The sequence below is a fragment of the Amia ocellicauda genome, chromosome 17 (genome assembly GCF_036373705.1).
Source record: "Amia ocellicauda isolate fAmiCal2 chromosome 17, fAmiCal2.hap1, whole genome shotgun sequence".
Lineage (NCBI taxonomy): Eukaryota > Metazoa > Chordata > Actinopteri > Amiiformes > Amiidae > Amia > Amia ocellicauda.
Window position 1 is genome coordinate 20581658 of NC_089866.1, and position 16073 is coordinate 20597730.

Genomic DNA, 16073 nt, shown 5'->3' on the forward strand with positions numbered 1-16073 from the left:
GTTTCGGGAGATGGCCCTTCTGTGATCTGTGGATTTCTTTACAATGTATTGTCTAAATTTTTATAGAGTTTAAAAAAGAAACAGTAAATCAATAAATCCGAATTAAATAATAGAAAGAATAATCAAGGCATAACTGGAACTCGACACGTAGGCCTTAGCATGTTTTTATTGGAGGTAAGACATATCCGTCATTTTACAAAACCGTGTAAAGTTTTTGAAACACTTCTAAAACTCTGATTGTTATTATACGACTGTATGCTCGTTGACGATTGGTTATGTTCAGCAACACAAAATAAACAAGTGACGGACTTGGACTCCGTCCTCTCTAGTGTCCTGTGCTCAGCTTGAAATGATGCACAGCCTACATAGGTTTGCCAGTGTTTTAAAATGTGTCTGTGTTGGAAAGCTGGCCGCTAACAAGCCTCTACACAAATGCAGATTCCAGAGAAAATGTAGACTAATGCTAATGCTAAAATGAAATACATCTGAAATTCAGCTTCATGCAGGATTTTGATCAACTTAACAATAAAACCCACAACCAGCATACATGTTTCATAAAAAAATTCGAACAAGTTATATATAGATATAGATCTATCTATGGAAAGGGGAAGACGTGAATATGGTACAATGGAAAAGATAAACGACCAATTAGTCCAAATAGAAACGACCAGAGGACAGCAGTGCTGTTTTAACCAGTCATTTGGAAACGGTAGATTGCTAGGCCATAGAAGATAGGATTTATAGGCATTTTTCACTTTCCAGTTAATCATAATATGGCGATTCCAGGAAAAGATAGACATTTGTATCACATTTACAAAATGCATAATTGCTTTGGCCAATGCCTATTGGTGCTTTAATAAATAAAATCACACCATCCATCCAGCATTTTTTGTGCAACAGTGTGAGTAACATCATAGTTTATCTACATAATTTATCTAACCTCATATATATACTGTATTCAGAAGAAATGCACAAAGCTTTTGCTTGAGGCCTGATTTGAAATCCAGCAGGGGTCACTACTGAAATTAATGGTCTTTTTTCTTGTCGTCTGTTTTTTTAACGTGGATAACCAATACCTATTACAACTTCTGAAGTCATTGGTCATAGAGAATGGCCTGGCCACTGGTATTATTTTCCCCTTAATGGTATGTCACAAGTCCTTAGCAGTGTATTGGATTGTTAAGCTTTATGATCATTTCCCTCTCTTGGTTTTCTCTGGAGTCCTATGTGGAGGCTGACATTTGTGAAGGGCATCGTTATATATTGTGGACAATAATGTGCTGCCAGCTTATGGTGAGGTTCTTATATATATATATATATATTAGATTTCTTATGTATTTCATTACTGATCTAATATAAAAATATATAATTAATTGGCAAACTTTTAAGTTACTGACCTTGTTGATGTAAAACACTAGAGACAGTTTGAAAAAATCTTGTATAATTACTTTCAGGTATTGCTATGGATCCCTGGCACAGCACTCCCATAAAACAAGTAAGGACACTTCTATTTGATACATAGAAAAAGATGTTTTAAGTGCACTTTTGAGAACCAACTCAACATGTGAGTCATTAAGTTGTTGCATTTAAAAAAAATGTGTCCTGAAGAAAGCAAGACAAAGAATTTAAATGCGTACTTTAATTTCAGTTGCATTGTTATTTTAAGACCTCCAAAAACAATGCATTTGAATTGAATGCCTTAATGTCTGTTTTTGCAGCACAGTTTTAGCTTGGCAAAGAATTCATCCTCTCCTACACAGCTTCATTTTGGCAACGGAGCGAAAACACAGACATTATCCCCCTTGCAGGTCTCTGATGATCGGCCAGCTTCTGTTGCTGAGAGGAAGCATGTGCAGGTAGGAGGGGACGCCATGTTGGGTGCAGGGCTGCAGCGTTCTCGAAGAAACACAGGTCATAGACATAATGGCTCTGCAGACATTCCTAGCATTCGGGTTTCATTCAATGTTTTATAGACTCCACGACTGAGTCTTCATATCTGCTCTGCACACACATCATGAGTCTTTATTATGCCAATTACAGCACATTAATACCATGCTACTGCTCTGCTGCCTCCTGCTATTATTAGCTGGCCTCTGTTTGTTTGGCTTTGCATCGAAAGTGTGTATAGTAGTTGCCTGAAGGTGGCAGTGCATTTAAAATTTAATTTAACGATTCATTCAAAAAGTCCTGTAGGTAAAGGATTTAAACTACAGCTCGAAGAAAACTAAATAAGACATTGTATCCTATAATGTGCAGTTTGTAGTGCAAGTACTTTTTTTCTGTTCTGTAAAACTGTGTCCTTTCAGTGAAAGCCTGGTTCATGTTTCTTTGGAATTCAGAATTTGTTTATTTAGCTTTTTTATCGCATTCCTCCTAAGATGATGTCCAATATTGGTCAATTTAAACTTTCTAAATAGCGATGCAGACTCCTGAGGTCTTAAGCAATAGCATCCTCTTCTTTCTCCCCTCTTGCCCATTGATAGTTCTGTCACTAGTGATCTTTCCATTGGTCTGTAATGGATACTCTTGAATGCACAGCAGAAGGCAGTGGACTTCTGCCTTCACTACCACCCAGTGTGGTACACAACATGCTTTACATTAATGATTCAGAAGCACTTATATCTCCAAGGGGATCTCTGTCTGGCAGGCATGCATGGCACAGTGAGATTGCCAGTGTGTGCAATTATTAATTCTGTCCAGCTGTCAATTTGGAAGAAACCTGTGGCTTGAGTTTTCCTTGTGCAGTAGGACAGCACATCTATTACCAGGGGCCTGTAATTCTAGTTCAGTCTAAATGTTGGTTTAAAAGACCTTTCTAATTTATTCTATGTCACAAGTTTCTGATAGGGCAGTGACTGTAAAATAGTGTGCCTTTGGCCAGTGTGAGGGAGCTGCAAGCCCTGGTACACTTTTGGGATAAACACTAACTTTGTAGCATGCTGCAGCTGGACTGTACAGATAATAAACAGATTTTATTCCATGAAAACATTTTGGTAAAATGCATTTGACTTTTTAAAGGACTATGGCAGTGATAGATTAATATTGTATAGAAATGTGTAATTTCTTTGTAGGTGCTTACAAAACCCGTAGTGTGAATATTGTTATGCTAATTGTCTCCCACAGTGTATTTGTTCTTCTGTGTGTCTTAATACAAACATTGTGCATTAAATGCTTCAACCATATTCCTGCATTACTGTAGTTGTTTTCTGAGATGGCTGGTGTGTCTTTGCAGAAGACAGCGGGTGAGATTGAAGGTGCCACCATCCAGAAACAGCGTAAGGAGCTGCAACTTCTGGTTGTAGAGCTGAAGGACCGTGACCGGGAACTGAATGACATGGTGTCGGCCCACCAGAAACAGCTGCTGGCCTGGGAGGAGGACCGGCAGAGAGTGCTCACGCTGGAGCAGAGATGTGCACGGTTAGAGAGTAAGAACCCTTCTTCACCTTAATAAACTCCCCTCCCAGACCACGGGAAACATGGGCAATTCTAGAAAGGAGGCGGTATTTAGTAACAAACCTCACCTAATTACATGTTGTTAATTGATGTTTTTATGAGATCAAATTCATTTGGGGGGTTTTGCACATGTGATCAAACTGATGTTTTTATAAATATTTCAAGTGCTCAGATTTTAAAATATGTTCTGATCCAACCGTTGTCCTTTTCTGTAACAACAGAACAGGCCTGGTGTGAGAATAGCTTGCAGACTTACTTTTGTAATCTTAATTAAACTGTGCGGCCTTTGTTTCAGGCGAGCTTCAGAAAAGGAATGACATCATCCGGTCCCTGACAAAGAGAATCAAAATATTGGAGGCCCAGCATCAGGACCGCCAGTCTGCTCTGACCAGCACACAGCAGCGGCTGCAGGACGTCAGTCAGCGAGAGCAGCTGACCTCTACCCAGTGCCAGGACCTGCAGGTACCTAATTCGTCTACTTCACTATCCCTCTCCCACCTTTTTTCCCCCGATCTTGTTCTCCTTTTTTTCTCTCCTTTAACTTGTCCCTGTTGTTGTTGTTGTTGTTATTATTATCATTATTATTATTATTATTATTATTATTATTATTATTATTATTATTATTATTATTATAATAATTCTAAGTATTACTGTCCTAGCTGTGGATTTACTGACATTCCATGCTAACCTACCTCTGCTCCAAGCTCAAATAATATATTGCAATTGTATATTGTAGTTTTTCAATAGTTTTTTTTTTTTTCTTTTTCTTTTGACAGGAAAGAAACCAAAGTCTTAATTCCTCCATGTTAGAGCTGTCGTCTCAAGTTGGGCAGCTCCAGGCACGTGAGCAGGAACTCGGTGCCATGCTTAAATTAAAGGTAAATTACTGTGTACTCTGTTACAGCTGTTTGACACCTTAATATGTGAGCCTAAGAGCACCTTCCCATTTTCACATTGCTCTCTCCCATCTTCATTTCTATCCCCAGTTATCACTAACATTTTGTTTTGCTCCAATACACACACCATCCTGAATCTACTGAAATTCTGGTTTACCAGGTACCATCAATTACATCAGTCTGTAAGGAATGATAACTGCAATTGATATTTGAGAGACAGTCAAGTGTGATCAGTACGGCAGAATCATTGAACAAGAACATTTATTTGTAAAACATGATTTATTTATTCTTCCTTCCATCCATTCTCAAAAGCTGCTGCATCCAGTACGGTGTCATGGTTATTTATTTATTGATTTATTTACTATCCATGACATTTACATTGGAATGATAATTATAGAAACTGCCCCCTCCTCATTTCTTTCATATCAGGACAAGGACATGACAGAAGCCACCAACCACATCATAGACCTGTCGGGTCGCTTCAGGAAGCTGGAGGCTGCGGTGAAGGAGTGTCGAGTGAGGGAGGCCCGGGCCATGAGGGAAGCGCAGGAGTACAGAAAGCGACTGCGGGAGGCTCGACACGAGGCGGACAGGCTCACAGGTAATCAAACATTGACAGTCTCGTACAGGAAACAACAACAACAAAAAACACACATCTCGCAACCCCAATGCATCATTGAGTCTTTCACGGCTCACATTTCATTCACGCCCTGTGGCTAAAAGAGGCACATTTAGAAGATATTGATGGATGATAGTGAGCAGCCATCTGTTCTCTCACAGGGTAAAGTGGTTTGCACGCGCCCCGTTTCAAAGGATTGATTTAAAAGGGCAAAGCTTACTGCACTTTGATTGTCATCATTAGCGGCGGTATGAGGAGCGTTGTTTTTGTTTCTGACACACAGAAGGCAGTTACGTAATCTCAGAAATGGGCTTTGCTTGTATAACCTGAACGACACTAGTGTGGAAGCCAATGGCATTAGTGGAAGGAATTGTTGAGATGAAAAATATGTGCTTGATGCATTAATACCTACATAATAACTGCACCATGCTGTCATGCTCACTAGGATTGAGGAATTCTTTCAGAGACACTTAAACACATTTGGGTAAATTCAATCTGTCAAGGTTACTCTTGATGACACTTGTCAAACAAGTGCTGTGGGTGGAGAGTTGTTGAGATGCTTATGGTTAACCCTGTCATTCTACTAATCCTTCTGAACATCTGGGTGGAAGTGTTTGGTTGAAAGTAAAAATCTTGACTTTGTTGCCATATTCAAAAATCATACATCAAAAGACAAACCCCTTCATACAGAATTCTCACATTTTATTAAAATAATAATTATAAAATGTATTATAAAATATGTTTTTTTTTATTTATTAATCTGAAATGTTTAAGATTAGTTACTCCAGAATATATAATGTTGTCATGAAAAGTATGTTTAATGTGACGTTAATTAACTGGTCAATTGTTTAGCAGAATGAATAATGATGATAATGATTTAATGGGATTTTATTTATTTATTTCCAGAAACAATTATAATAGTATGGCGGGGCAGCTGTACATATATATGAGTATTTATCACACTTAAAGGATCTGAAATTCCTTCAGGTGAATCCATTGCTATTGTCCTTAGTCTTGTGATCTGGAGTGTTGCACAGTGTATGTTGTGAGATGTGAGAAATTAATGTTTTGTTATCACAGGTGATTTACGGGAAAAGACTGCGGAGAACAATAGCCAAAAGGAAGATCTAATCCGACTCAAACAGGAAAATCAGCTTTTGCAAAATGAGCTTGCTCTGGCAGGTATGTGGTGACACCTTTAGAGCTGGCATAGTACGCTCAACAGGTTTATTTCACTCTGATGGAAACGGTGAAGAGCTTTGATTGATGGCGGCTGGTGAACCTGTTGTGTGTGTTTACCAGAGTGGGGGAGGAATGTCACAGAGCCTGCTCTTCCTGCTCTTCACTCCACTATGCCTTCATGCATTGAAGACTAGTCCACACCCATCGACAAAATAGCTGATTCCTAACCAGAGACAGTGTTCTGTGTAAAAATCATTACAGGCATGCAAAGAATGGTTCAGAGCAATCCCAAATAATTTCAAGTCCTCCTTTCAAGTCTGTAATAAGACCATGACATAGCAAGTTAAGTATATATTTGTTTTGTTTCTTTAATAGGATTATTTATAAAAGGATGATCAATGGCTTCAATGAAGTATAAACATTTGTAATATTCTGTGTTGTATTTTGTACGACTCCAGTCCTGTATAATTAAGTTAAAAATACACTATTAGGATGCTCGCTCGCAGTACCGTATTGCAGCAAAACCTAATACTTCTCTCATTGCATTCTACTCTCTGCAGTTTAGATTTCAAAGTAATCCTTTTCCATTTATTGTAGTAGGATTATAAAAACGTGCTCCTTTAAAAACATATTTGCGACCCAGCTGTAAGCACGGCCGTTCCATGAATTTGCATTCATGCTTTAATGTAGGTGAAGGTGAGCGCAGGAAGGAGGACCTGCTGGAGCTGGCCAGATCGAAACAGGAGCGCACCGAGACCGAGCTGCACTGCCTCCGACAGGTAGCCTTGCATTGTGCTGTCTATCCCCAATGAGCACTTGGAAGAGTTCACCAGTCACTGTCAGACTGCTATTGTCTTTTTTGTGGGAACTTTGTGTAGATTTGATGCCAACGTGTACACAGTCAGTGTAATAAATGTTGATGGGCACACAGTGGGCCCAGTCAAGCATGAGAGGGTAAACATTGTCCTGAACACAAGTCTTCCTGTACTCTGTGTACATATAAACGTAATGTTTCACATCGTTGTTGCAGGGTGCTGCTGTGCTGTTTTTTCCAGTTATAGATAGCTCCCTCAGATAGCTGTTTTCCATTTTTTTCAAAGGCATCTGCACCCATAAGAAACATTAAAATAATGAGGGGTTGTTTGACAGCAGCGAATCCAGTATTTCAGCATACCTAGTCTCAACCACATTTTTTCTTTGCTTACTTTGAAACAGTTTAAAGATACATTTGCATACTTGCACTATGACCAAATTCTTTTAATGTCATTGATGTTAGGACAGGGGAGTATTCCACCATGGGAGGCCTGATCTTCAGAATACATTTTATCAGGGTTAGCAAAACCATTCCTGACTGAAATCTGAAGACTGAAAACTACAACAATTATTATATTTGCCCTAATTATAACCAAGTCTTTTTCAGACTTCCAATATTCAGTTTTGTTTCTTGCACAGCACCTTTCAAAGAATGCCAGTCTGGCTGATGTGTGTGTCTGTGTGGCGCAGGTGTGTGAAAACCAGCAGAATGATCTACAGCTTCTTCATCTGAACCTGGAGAGCTCGCAGGAGAGACTGCAGGAGAGGGAGAGGAGGGGCTCTGGAGGAAGGTGAGGAGTAAATGTCACACAATTCTGCATTGATGTCTGAAGTCCAAGCACCTGAGCCTTGCAAACCCAAACAAGTACCACAGTTACGATACAGTACCACTCGGTTTCGGCAAGATTTTCAAAAGGGGCAAGATAAGATGTAATTTTACTTTTGCCCAGTTTTGCTAAAATCTCATGGGATTCATTCTTAGCTCCCTTTGTTCATCTTTGATCTGTTCTTCTTGCATCTGAAACACAAATGCAGAGCCTTCTGTTGCAGTCAGCATTACTCCAGCCTCAGCTGCTAATAGCAGCGCTGCACAGTTGAGCAAAACAGCAAAACTGCTGTGTATGACGTTCAGAAACTTTAATTTAAACTGGAAACACATTTACGTGTGTGTGCATATGTGTGTGTATATATACACTCACCTAAAGGATTATTAGGAACACCATACTAATACTGTGTTTGACCCCCTTTCGCCTTCAGAACTGCCTTAATTGTACGTGGCATTGATTCAACAAGGTGCTGAAAGCATTCTTTAGAAATGTTGGCCCATATTGATAGGATAGCATCTTGCAGTTGATGGAGATTTGTGGGATGCACATCCAGGGCACGAAGCTCCCGTTCCACCACATCCCAAAGATGCTATATTGGGTTGAGATCTGGTGACTGTGGGGGCCAGTTTAGTACAGTGAACTCATTGTCATGTTCAAGAAACCAATTTGAAATGATTCGACCTTTGTGACATGGTGCATTATCCTGCTGGAAGTAGCCATCAGAGGTGGTCATAAAGGAATGGACATGGTCAGAAACAATGCTCAGGTAGGCCGTGGCATTTAAACAATGACCAATTGGCACTAAGGGGCCTGAAGTGTGCCAAGAAAACATCCCCCACACCATTACACCACCACCAGCAGCCTGCACAGTGGTAACAAGGCATGATGGATCCATGTTCTCATTCTGTTTACGCCAAATTCTGACTCTACCATCTGAATGTCTCAACAGAAATCGAGACTCATCAGACCAGGCAACATTTTTCCAGTCTTCAACTGTCAAATTTTGGTGAGCTTGTGCAAATTGTAGCCTCTTTTTCCTATTTGTAGTGGAGATGAGTGGTACCCGGTGGGGTCTTCTGCTGTTGTAGCCCATCCGCCTCAAGGTTGTACGTGTTGTGGCTTCACAAATGCTTTGCTGCATACCTCGGTTGTAACGAGTGGTTATTTCAGTCAAAGTTGCTCTTCTATCAGCTTGAATCAGTCGGCCCATTCTCCTCTGACCTCTAGCATCAACAAGGCATTTTCGCCCACAGGACTGCCGCATACTGGATGTTTTTCCCTTTTCACACCATTCTTTGTAAACCCTAGAAATGGTTGTGCGTGAAAATCCCAGTAACTGAGCAGATTGTGAAATACTCAGACCGGCCCGTCTGGCACCAACAACCATGCCACGCTCAAAATTGCTTAAATCACCTTTCTTTCCCATTCAGACATTCAGTTTGGAGTTCAGGAGATTGTCTTGACCAGGACCACACCCCTAAATGCATTGAAGCAACTGCCATGTGATTGGTTGGTTAGATAATTGCATTAATGAGAAATTGAACAGGTGTTCCTAATAATCCTTTAGGTGAGTGTATATATATATATATATACACACAATCATATTGCATCCTTCTTTGGAACATGGAGAGAAGATTCTTATACCAGATCTATTTCGGGTTTTGTACAGGCAAATAACAGGTGTACATAATATTCTAACTTCACATGTTTGAATGTGCAGTAAAGGTATAAGCTACAGTTACTACACAAATATCCAGTGCTTTGTTTTGGCTTCTATACAGGAGCTTGCAGCTCCAGCCACCATGCAGTGGCAATATTATTTAAGTTGTTAGTAAGTCAGAACAATACAAATAAGGCTTGTAGTTTATTTTAATATATTTTAACATGTAGTGAGTACAGATTTTCTTGCTGTTCTGTTGGAGGCTCTTGTCCTTCACCCTCCAAACCTCGAAGAGACAGTGGAGATTTAGAGCAGGGTGATTTAGTGAGGAGACCCAGAGGAAAGAAGAGTATATAAACTGAGATAGTGAGCAATGCCTTTGACGAAATGACAGCAGGACCCCTGATTGTCAAGCCTTCCACCACAAAGATGAACAGCAGCCCATGTTGTAGCATTTACCATTGTAGTGATGCTGACGGCTTTACAAAACTACGAAAACCTCCATGTTTAGATGTGGAAGGAACAGAGACAGGTTTAGAGCAAAAACACCAGGATAAGACGATGACAGGAACACTTCACAACATTCAGTGTAAACTGGCAGGTAATAGGGGATGCTCCCTCACTGGACTAGAGATAGAGAGGGACTCTGTGGACAGGGCTGCATCTTCTAACTATAGTATAGCTAGTGGTGGGAGACTTGCAGCATCAGTTCCAAGTCATCACAGATCAGAGGCCGACGTGTGTGGCGGCTGTTGTGAAGACCAGACAGGTTCAGCTGGAGTCACATGTCACAGAGCTGTCAGCACAGCAGGACACCGAGCCACCGATGGTGTTCCAGAGAGGAATCCAGACTCGGGAGAATCGGGGGGGCTCTGTGACAAACTCGGAGTGGGTTGCGATCTTTCAGAGTGTGAGAGGATTCTGTGTGTCGATTGATGTGGATGTAGCTGTATCGTCTGCACAGCACTCTAGGTATTGTTTCTAGATTACATATCAATCCAGTAACACATTTTAGGGCAGCCCATTCCTCAGAGGTAAAAGGTTTAATCACAAACGCATTGTATTTCTGAACCTACAGTGTTAATAGAGGGGAATGTATATTTTATAGGCACTATATATTTTTAAATTTATTATTTATTAACAATTGTCATATAATGTAATCTGTTTTTGTATAATTCTGCCTTTTTTGCACAAGGCTTTCATGTTGATGTCACGTCTCTTTAACACTATACAAGTTTTTTATTTTTTTTAATTTCCTTGTATCCCCAGCCAGGGAAGATTGGACTTCAGCTCCCTTCGTCTGGCCTCTCCGGTGCTGCCGGTGGGTTCCTCCTCAGGCACAGATCAGTGGAAGCAGCGAGGGAGCCCCCGTCCAGGAAATGGCTGTCGCGAACTGGGAGTTTCACCCCCCCGTGTCACTGTAAATGGAGACCCCACACCCATCTCTAATCCTGCTGACAGTGTGAGTATTTTCTCTCATTTGGCTGACATTAAGATGGCATGTGTTTCAGATTGAGAAACAAGGCTGCAGCAGTAGGCTTGTTGCAACTTTTGAAGTGTTTCTTTCCATGCAGATGATAGGATCGGCCCCTCGGGGATGTGAAATGAAAGCTGTTGCTGGCTTTCCTCCTGAGGTATGGCAGACGAATCCTCACTCTCGTACATATGAGACCCTGTTGGGTTGCAAAACGAAATTGGGGGAGAAGAGAAATTGCCTGAAGTCAGTGCTTTTACTGGCACATATTTGTCTTGCAGCGGCATATCTACCCCTGAGGTTTGCGACACCCTCTTTGATAAGAAATCTTTTCTCATACACTGGTGCGTCTGAAGATCAGAGTCAAGTAAATTAAATAGTGTTCAGATTTCTGTCCTAAACATTCCACCTGCTTTTAATATCACATATTTCTAAACCACCTAGTTCCATTCCTTGCTTCTCGCTTTAGCCTTTGCACACCTCAAGTAAGGGAGAGGACTGGAGATTGACTGGCTGATCTCACAGTCCCATCTATATCCTTTTTTGCATCCCTGAGCAGAAATGTATAGTTATATATGCCCAAAATATTTTTTTTTTGCTGGAGCACCTCAAATAAATATAAACAAAACACAAAAGCAGTGATTTTTAGCAGTGAGAATATGATCTCCTTCTTGCAGGGTGAGCCGCTGTCCCCCACGACCCGCCTGCAGCGCCTGCTAGCCGAGTCCAGGCAGATGGTGATGAGTCTGGAGCACACCACTCTGCGGCCGCCCAGTCCAGCACGCAGCCTTGACAGCAGTGACAGCGGCAGGGTATGTCACCTCTGCACCCCCCCCTCCGGCTTATGGCTATTTGATAGCAGACATGGGGATTAGTAACAGTTCATTAATCACAGATAAAAAACAGGCTTTCATTTAATAAATCCATGCAGTTTCAAGTATGTCCTCCATATTAAAAACCCTGCCAAGGCACTTTCTTCCTTCTACTGCAGCGCAGGTATTATTTTTTCTTGCAGTTAGGCAAGTGTGGTGGAAAAGGGACAGATTGCATTTATGTTAACTCTGGTGTGGCCTATAAACACGGTAGAATATCTCTCAGTTTAAGCCTCCAATAGGTCCTTAATAGATTTAAATTAATCGTTGAATTTAAACTGTATTGATTTTATTTGGTTGAAATCTGATTTTGACCTGAAATGTGAAGTCTGGTGAATAATTATCATTACCTGATAGCCCACTCACCCTGTCAGACTAAATGATCTTGGGTTAACTTCCTCAATCAATGTGGTTTCTAATCCTTATAAGCTTCTTACTGCAGATCTGCCTTGGTAATCTGCTTTCAAGGGGGTGAATTTCTATCATACAGCCTTTCGTTTGGGTCTGTGTTGCTGTGTACCACAGAACTGGCTCACAGTCCCTCCGTGTTGTGCTGTCAGAACCTCCAGCTATCTCTGCATTGTTTTCAGTGCAACAAAGAGAACCTAAAGGGCAGAATATCATTCCATCATCCTGCAACAATGTAATCCAGTCATTACACTTCATTCTATTTATAATCTGTGTACTAGGTGTACTACAGACATAAGCTACTTAATTTATCTAAGACAAGGAATGTTTTAGGAGAAATATAACACAGCTTTAACATTTTTAAATAAATAAATATATATGTTGAAAGGCAGATGTAAAAGGCACTGCTTTTTTTTCTTCTAATATTTGAATATGTAGATTTATGTAAGAAAAAGAAGGGGGTTTTACAGTTTTCATTGTTTTTTATGATCTCTTTTGCACAGAAGGAGGTCAGGCCTAAATTCACTGCTGAAATTACTGCTGGTTTATTTCTCACATTTTGAACAGAGCATTGAAGCTTTAGACACCAAAGAACAGCTCCTGTCAGAAAACACAAAAGCCCATCCAATGAAGAGCTCTGTGCCATCCAAGGTTAGTACTGTTCTCCAGTCGCAAGTGTTGCAGCAAAATGATTGTATAATTGCTAATTTAAAAACAATTTGTGTGTGTGTGTAGAGTTTAAATATATTTATGTTTTTAGATCACCTGGTTATTTATCTTTTTGTTTTGTTTCATATGTGTCTGTCAGCCTGACACTCTTTATGATGCTTGTAGGGTTCATTTCACCACACAGTGTGGAAACGCAGACTGATGCACTTTTAAGAACAATAGTCTGAGGAAGGGAGACAGTTTGGGGGAGTGGGCAGTTGGGGATGTTTGGAACCAGTGTGATGTTGCATGTTTAAATTAGTGCAGAATGCTAAAGAGCTCCATTTTGTTGTATCCTTCCTTCCCCTCTCATGAACTAATTTCACAGAATGGTGATTCTCGGTTGAGGAGCAGCCTAGCAGGCAGCCTTTAAACTTGGAAACATAGCAACGGCCCATTAATCAACAGCACGCATCATCCATGGGCGGAGTCACCGCCACCAGTTTAGGCCACTCACTGCCAGCCATCGCCATGGAGCAGCGTGTCAAGACGTGGGCCTGAGTGAAGCTGGGAGGCCTGTGCAGCGTGGGGAACAAGGAGGGGCAGCACTTGTGGTCAACAGTGGCATTTATCTTCCTCTCAGACCCCAGAATCCACCAACTGTAGCTCATTCTGACAGCATCACTACTGAAGCTCTCCCTCTCGGGTTCTCACAGGAGAAGACAGTATTATAAAAGTTTATCTATATCTATATCTATAACTGCATGCTATTTCTAACACATTTGAAAGAATGGTTTTACATTTTTTTAAAGATAAAAATACATTAGCAGCAGGAGCCTGCATAAATGTCTAAATATAGCCCTTTAGACTTAAATCAATATTAATTAAACAACTTAAGTGTTATAAAGAAGCGACCAAAAAGCTGAAATTTAGTTTCACTCTCTGTATGAAATACAAGTATTTTGTTATAAGCTGAAGTGAAGTGCTGAGGCCACTGCTATCACATTGTTCTAAAAAAATTTAATTAATATTTAGTGTTCTTTGGATTATGCAGCCATATAGTTCCCAAATAAAACACAACATGAGATGTAGCATTAGTACACAAATATAATTACAGGTATTTGTAAGTGTAGCAATAAACCCTTAGTGTCTGTAAGCAAAATGTTATTTATTTATTAATTCCTAAGCAGATCCCCTTACCCGGGGCAATTTACAGTTGACACAATATGAGGAGAAATATATTTAATCTTGCTCTGAAGGTTAAATAAGTAGGGATAAAAACATGGATAGTTCATGAACAAGACAGGGATAGTTTCTCCATGTTTGAATTGTTTGTAGCTCAGTTGATGTTTGCACTTCACAAATGCAGCTTTGGAGGCAGCTCCACATATTTTTTTTTTTTCTCATGGCAACTTTGTTAAAGGCGTAGTAGCTTAAATAAATGTACACACATCAACATCACAATACCTGCATGATGGCAGGGAAAACTGCAGTTTAGCAAATTCAGAATTCAAGTGCTAACAATTTGAAACTAAATTATGTTTACTGATCTTAACAAAAACCTACTTGTTGGAGACAAGAGTTGAGTTTAAATGAAAGAATGAGGTCAACTCCTTGGTTGTGCCATACTTTCATATTTTAAATTGACAGTGTTCACTGAACAAACCCTTACTTTATCCAAAATATGTTTTTAATAGGTGTGGCACTCATGCTCATGGGTGTGGCACTATCAGCACTAGACCAGTACTTTTATACTTCTTACACATTACAATAATTATGAAAAGTTTAATTAGCCTAGTACTTGATTCACATCCCTCCTGTTTTTTCACCTTGGCCGTGTCCCTTTATTTTCCTGTTCCACTTTTAAACAATGTGATTTACATATATAACTGATGTGTAGGTTTGCACAAATTAAAATGATTCATAATTGAAGTAAATTAAGTATTTTGGTGCCACTTTAATGCATAATGCAATAATACCACAGTACAGTGTGTACAGACAAATATTTGAACATCATTTTACTGATTATTTGACACGTGTAGCGATTACTCCTAACAGAGCATTTCCAAAGTTCAATTAACATCTTGCCTGATTGCAGAGTCTTGTGTAAGTTTAAATTCAGCTTCATGCAAGATCTTTCATTATCTAAATTGTTTTATTGTGTTTTAAAAACAATAGTATGCAGTTGAGTGTTGACAATGAGTGAATGTATTATTCATGGTAGCCAGGATTAGAAAAACAAACAGTGGAGTGCTGTGTCTGTATGTGCATGAATTGAACACGGTATTCTCAATCTTATTTTCAAATTTAGGTTTTGTGTCTATTTTATGTTGAGATAAAGGAATCTGCATTGACATCAATATTTCCTAAGCTATTCATTTGTTCCTTTGACCGAACTGTGCATATGTTAGAGGAGTACTTTGGACTTAATTATGTAGTCACTCTTGTGTCATGTAGGCCTACATATCAAAAAGCACTACAATAGCAAATTACAAAACTAAAATATGAACATACTGGGTAAAATACTGTAATATTGTAATATTCAGATATTTTATAACTATTTTCTTGTGAAATGATTTCTATTTTTGTCATACAGGCCAACTTTTTCTATTAAAAAATATTTTGCTCATTATTGCAAATTTGTGTTTGGTTTTCTACATTAATAAAATAAAGTTTGAATTATAGACACTGTTAAAACTGTTAAAATATTTGAAAGTGGGTTTTTTTATCAACAGATTAGTAATGTTTTATCATATTCTGCAGATTTATAGACCCAGTCTGAACGATTGGATTTAAGCATTACAATAATATAGAATAAATTATTATGTATTGTATTATGACGGCAAAAACAACAACAAAACAAACGGGTGCGCATGGTGAAATACATACTGACAAAAAAACGCATTTGGCAGATACATGTATAATAAAATTACGTTGGGGTCTATAGTTTTATCGAGGTGGCATTTTGCATGATACAGCAGAATGTTCAAATTGAGTTCATCTTTTTTTAAATTGGGAAAAATGTTGTACTGCAAGATGTGTAGACCAGCTCTTAAAATAACATTATCTTTCGCTGTGACCTCATACCCCCTCTGCCTCCCTTTCTGTTGCATTTCACCCATTTGGGAGAGCGTTGCTATGTGTGTGTGTGTGTGTGTCCTGTGCAACCTGGGCAGGCAGGCATCCGCACACTCTCTCTCTCTCTCTCTCTCTCTCTCTCT

General features: G+C 39.6%; 1 protein-coding gene across 4 annotated transcripts; it reads left to right on the forward strand.

The window, feature by feature from the left end:
• The first annotated feature begins 10 nt into the window (after positions 1 to 10).
• ccdc62 (coiled-coil domain containing 62) lies at positions 11 to 15484 on the forward strand. Of its 4 annotated transcripts, none has more exons than XM_066688904.1 (15): positions 11 to 174; positions 1455 to 1495; positions 1719 to 1856; positions 3233 to 3425; positions 3749 to 3915; positions 4230 to 4331; positions 4779 to 4950; positions 6049 to 6150; positions 6841 to 6929; positions 7603 to 7754; positions 10720 to 10912; positions 11025 to 11084; positions 11602 to 11736; positions 12772 to 12855; positions 13241 to 15484. In XM_066688904.1, exons 2-15 carry the CDS (start codon positions 1463 to 1465, stop codon positions 13283 to 13285), a joined length of 1665 nt encoding a protein of 554 aa, XP_066545001.1. In that variant the 5' UTR covers positions 11 to 174; positions 1455 to 1462; the 3' UTR covers positions 13286 to 15484. The 4 variants fall into 4 exon arrangements, with proteins under 4 accessions (XP_066545001.1, XP_066545003.1, XP_066545004.1 ...); XM_066688906.1 differs by having other exon boundaries at positions 7654 to 7754; XM_066688905.1 differs by lacking the exon at positions 11 to 174 and adding an exon at positions 1207 to 1293.
• The last annotated feature ends 589 nt before the right edge of the window (positions 15485 to 16073 follow it).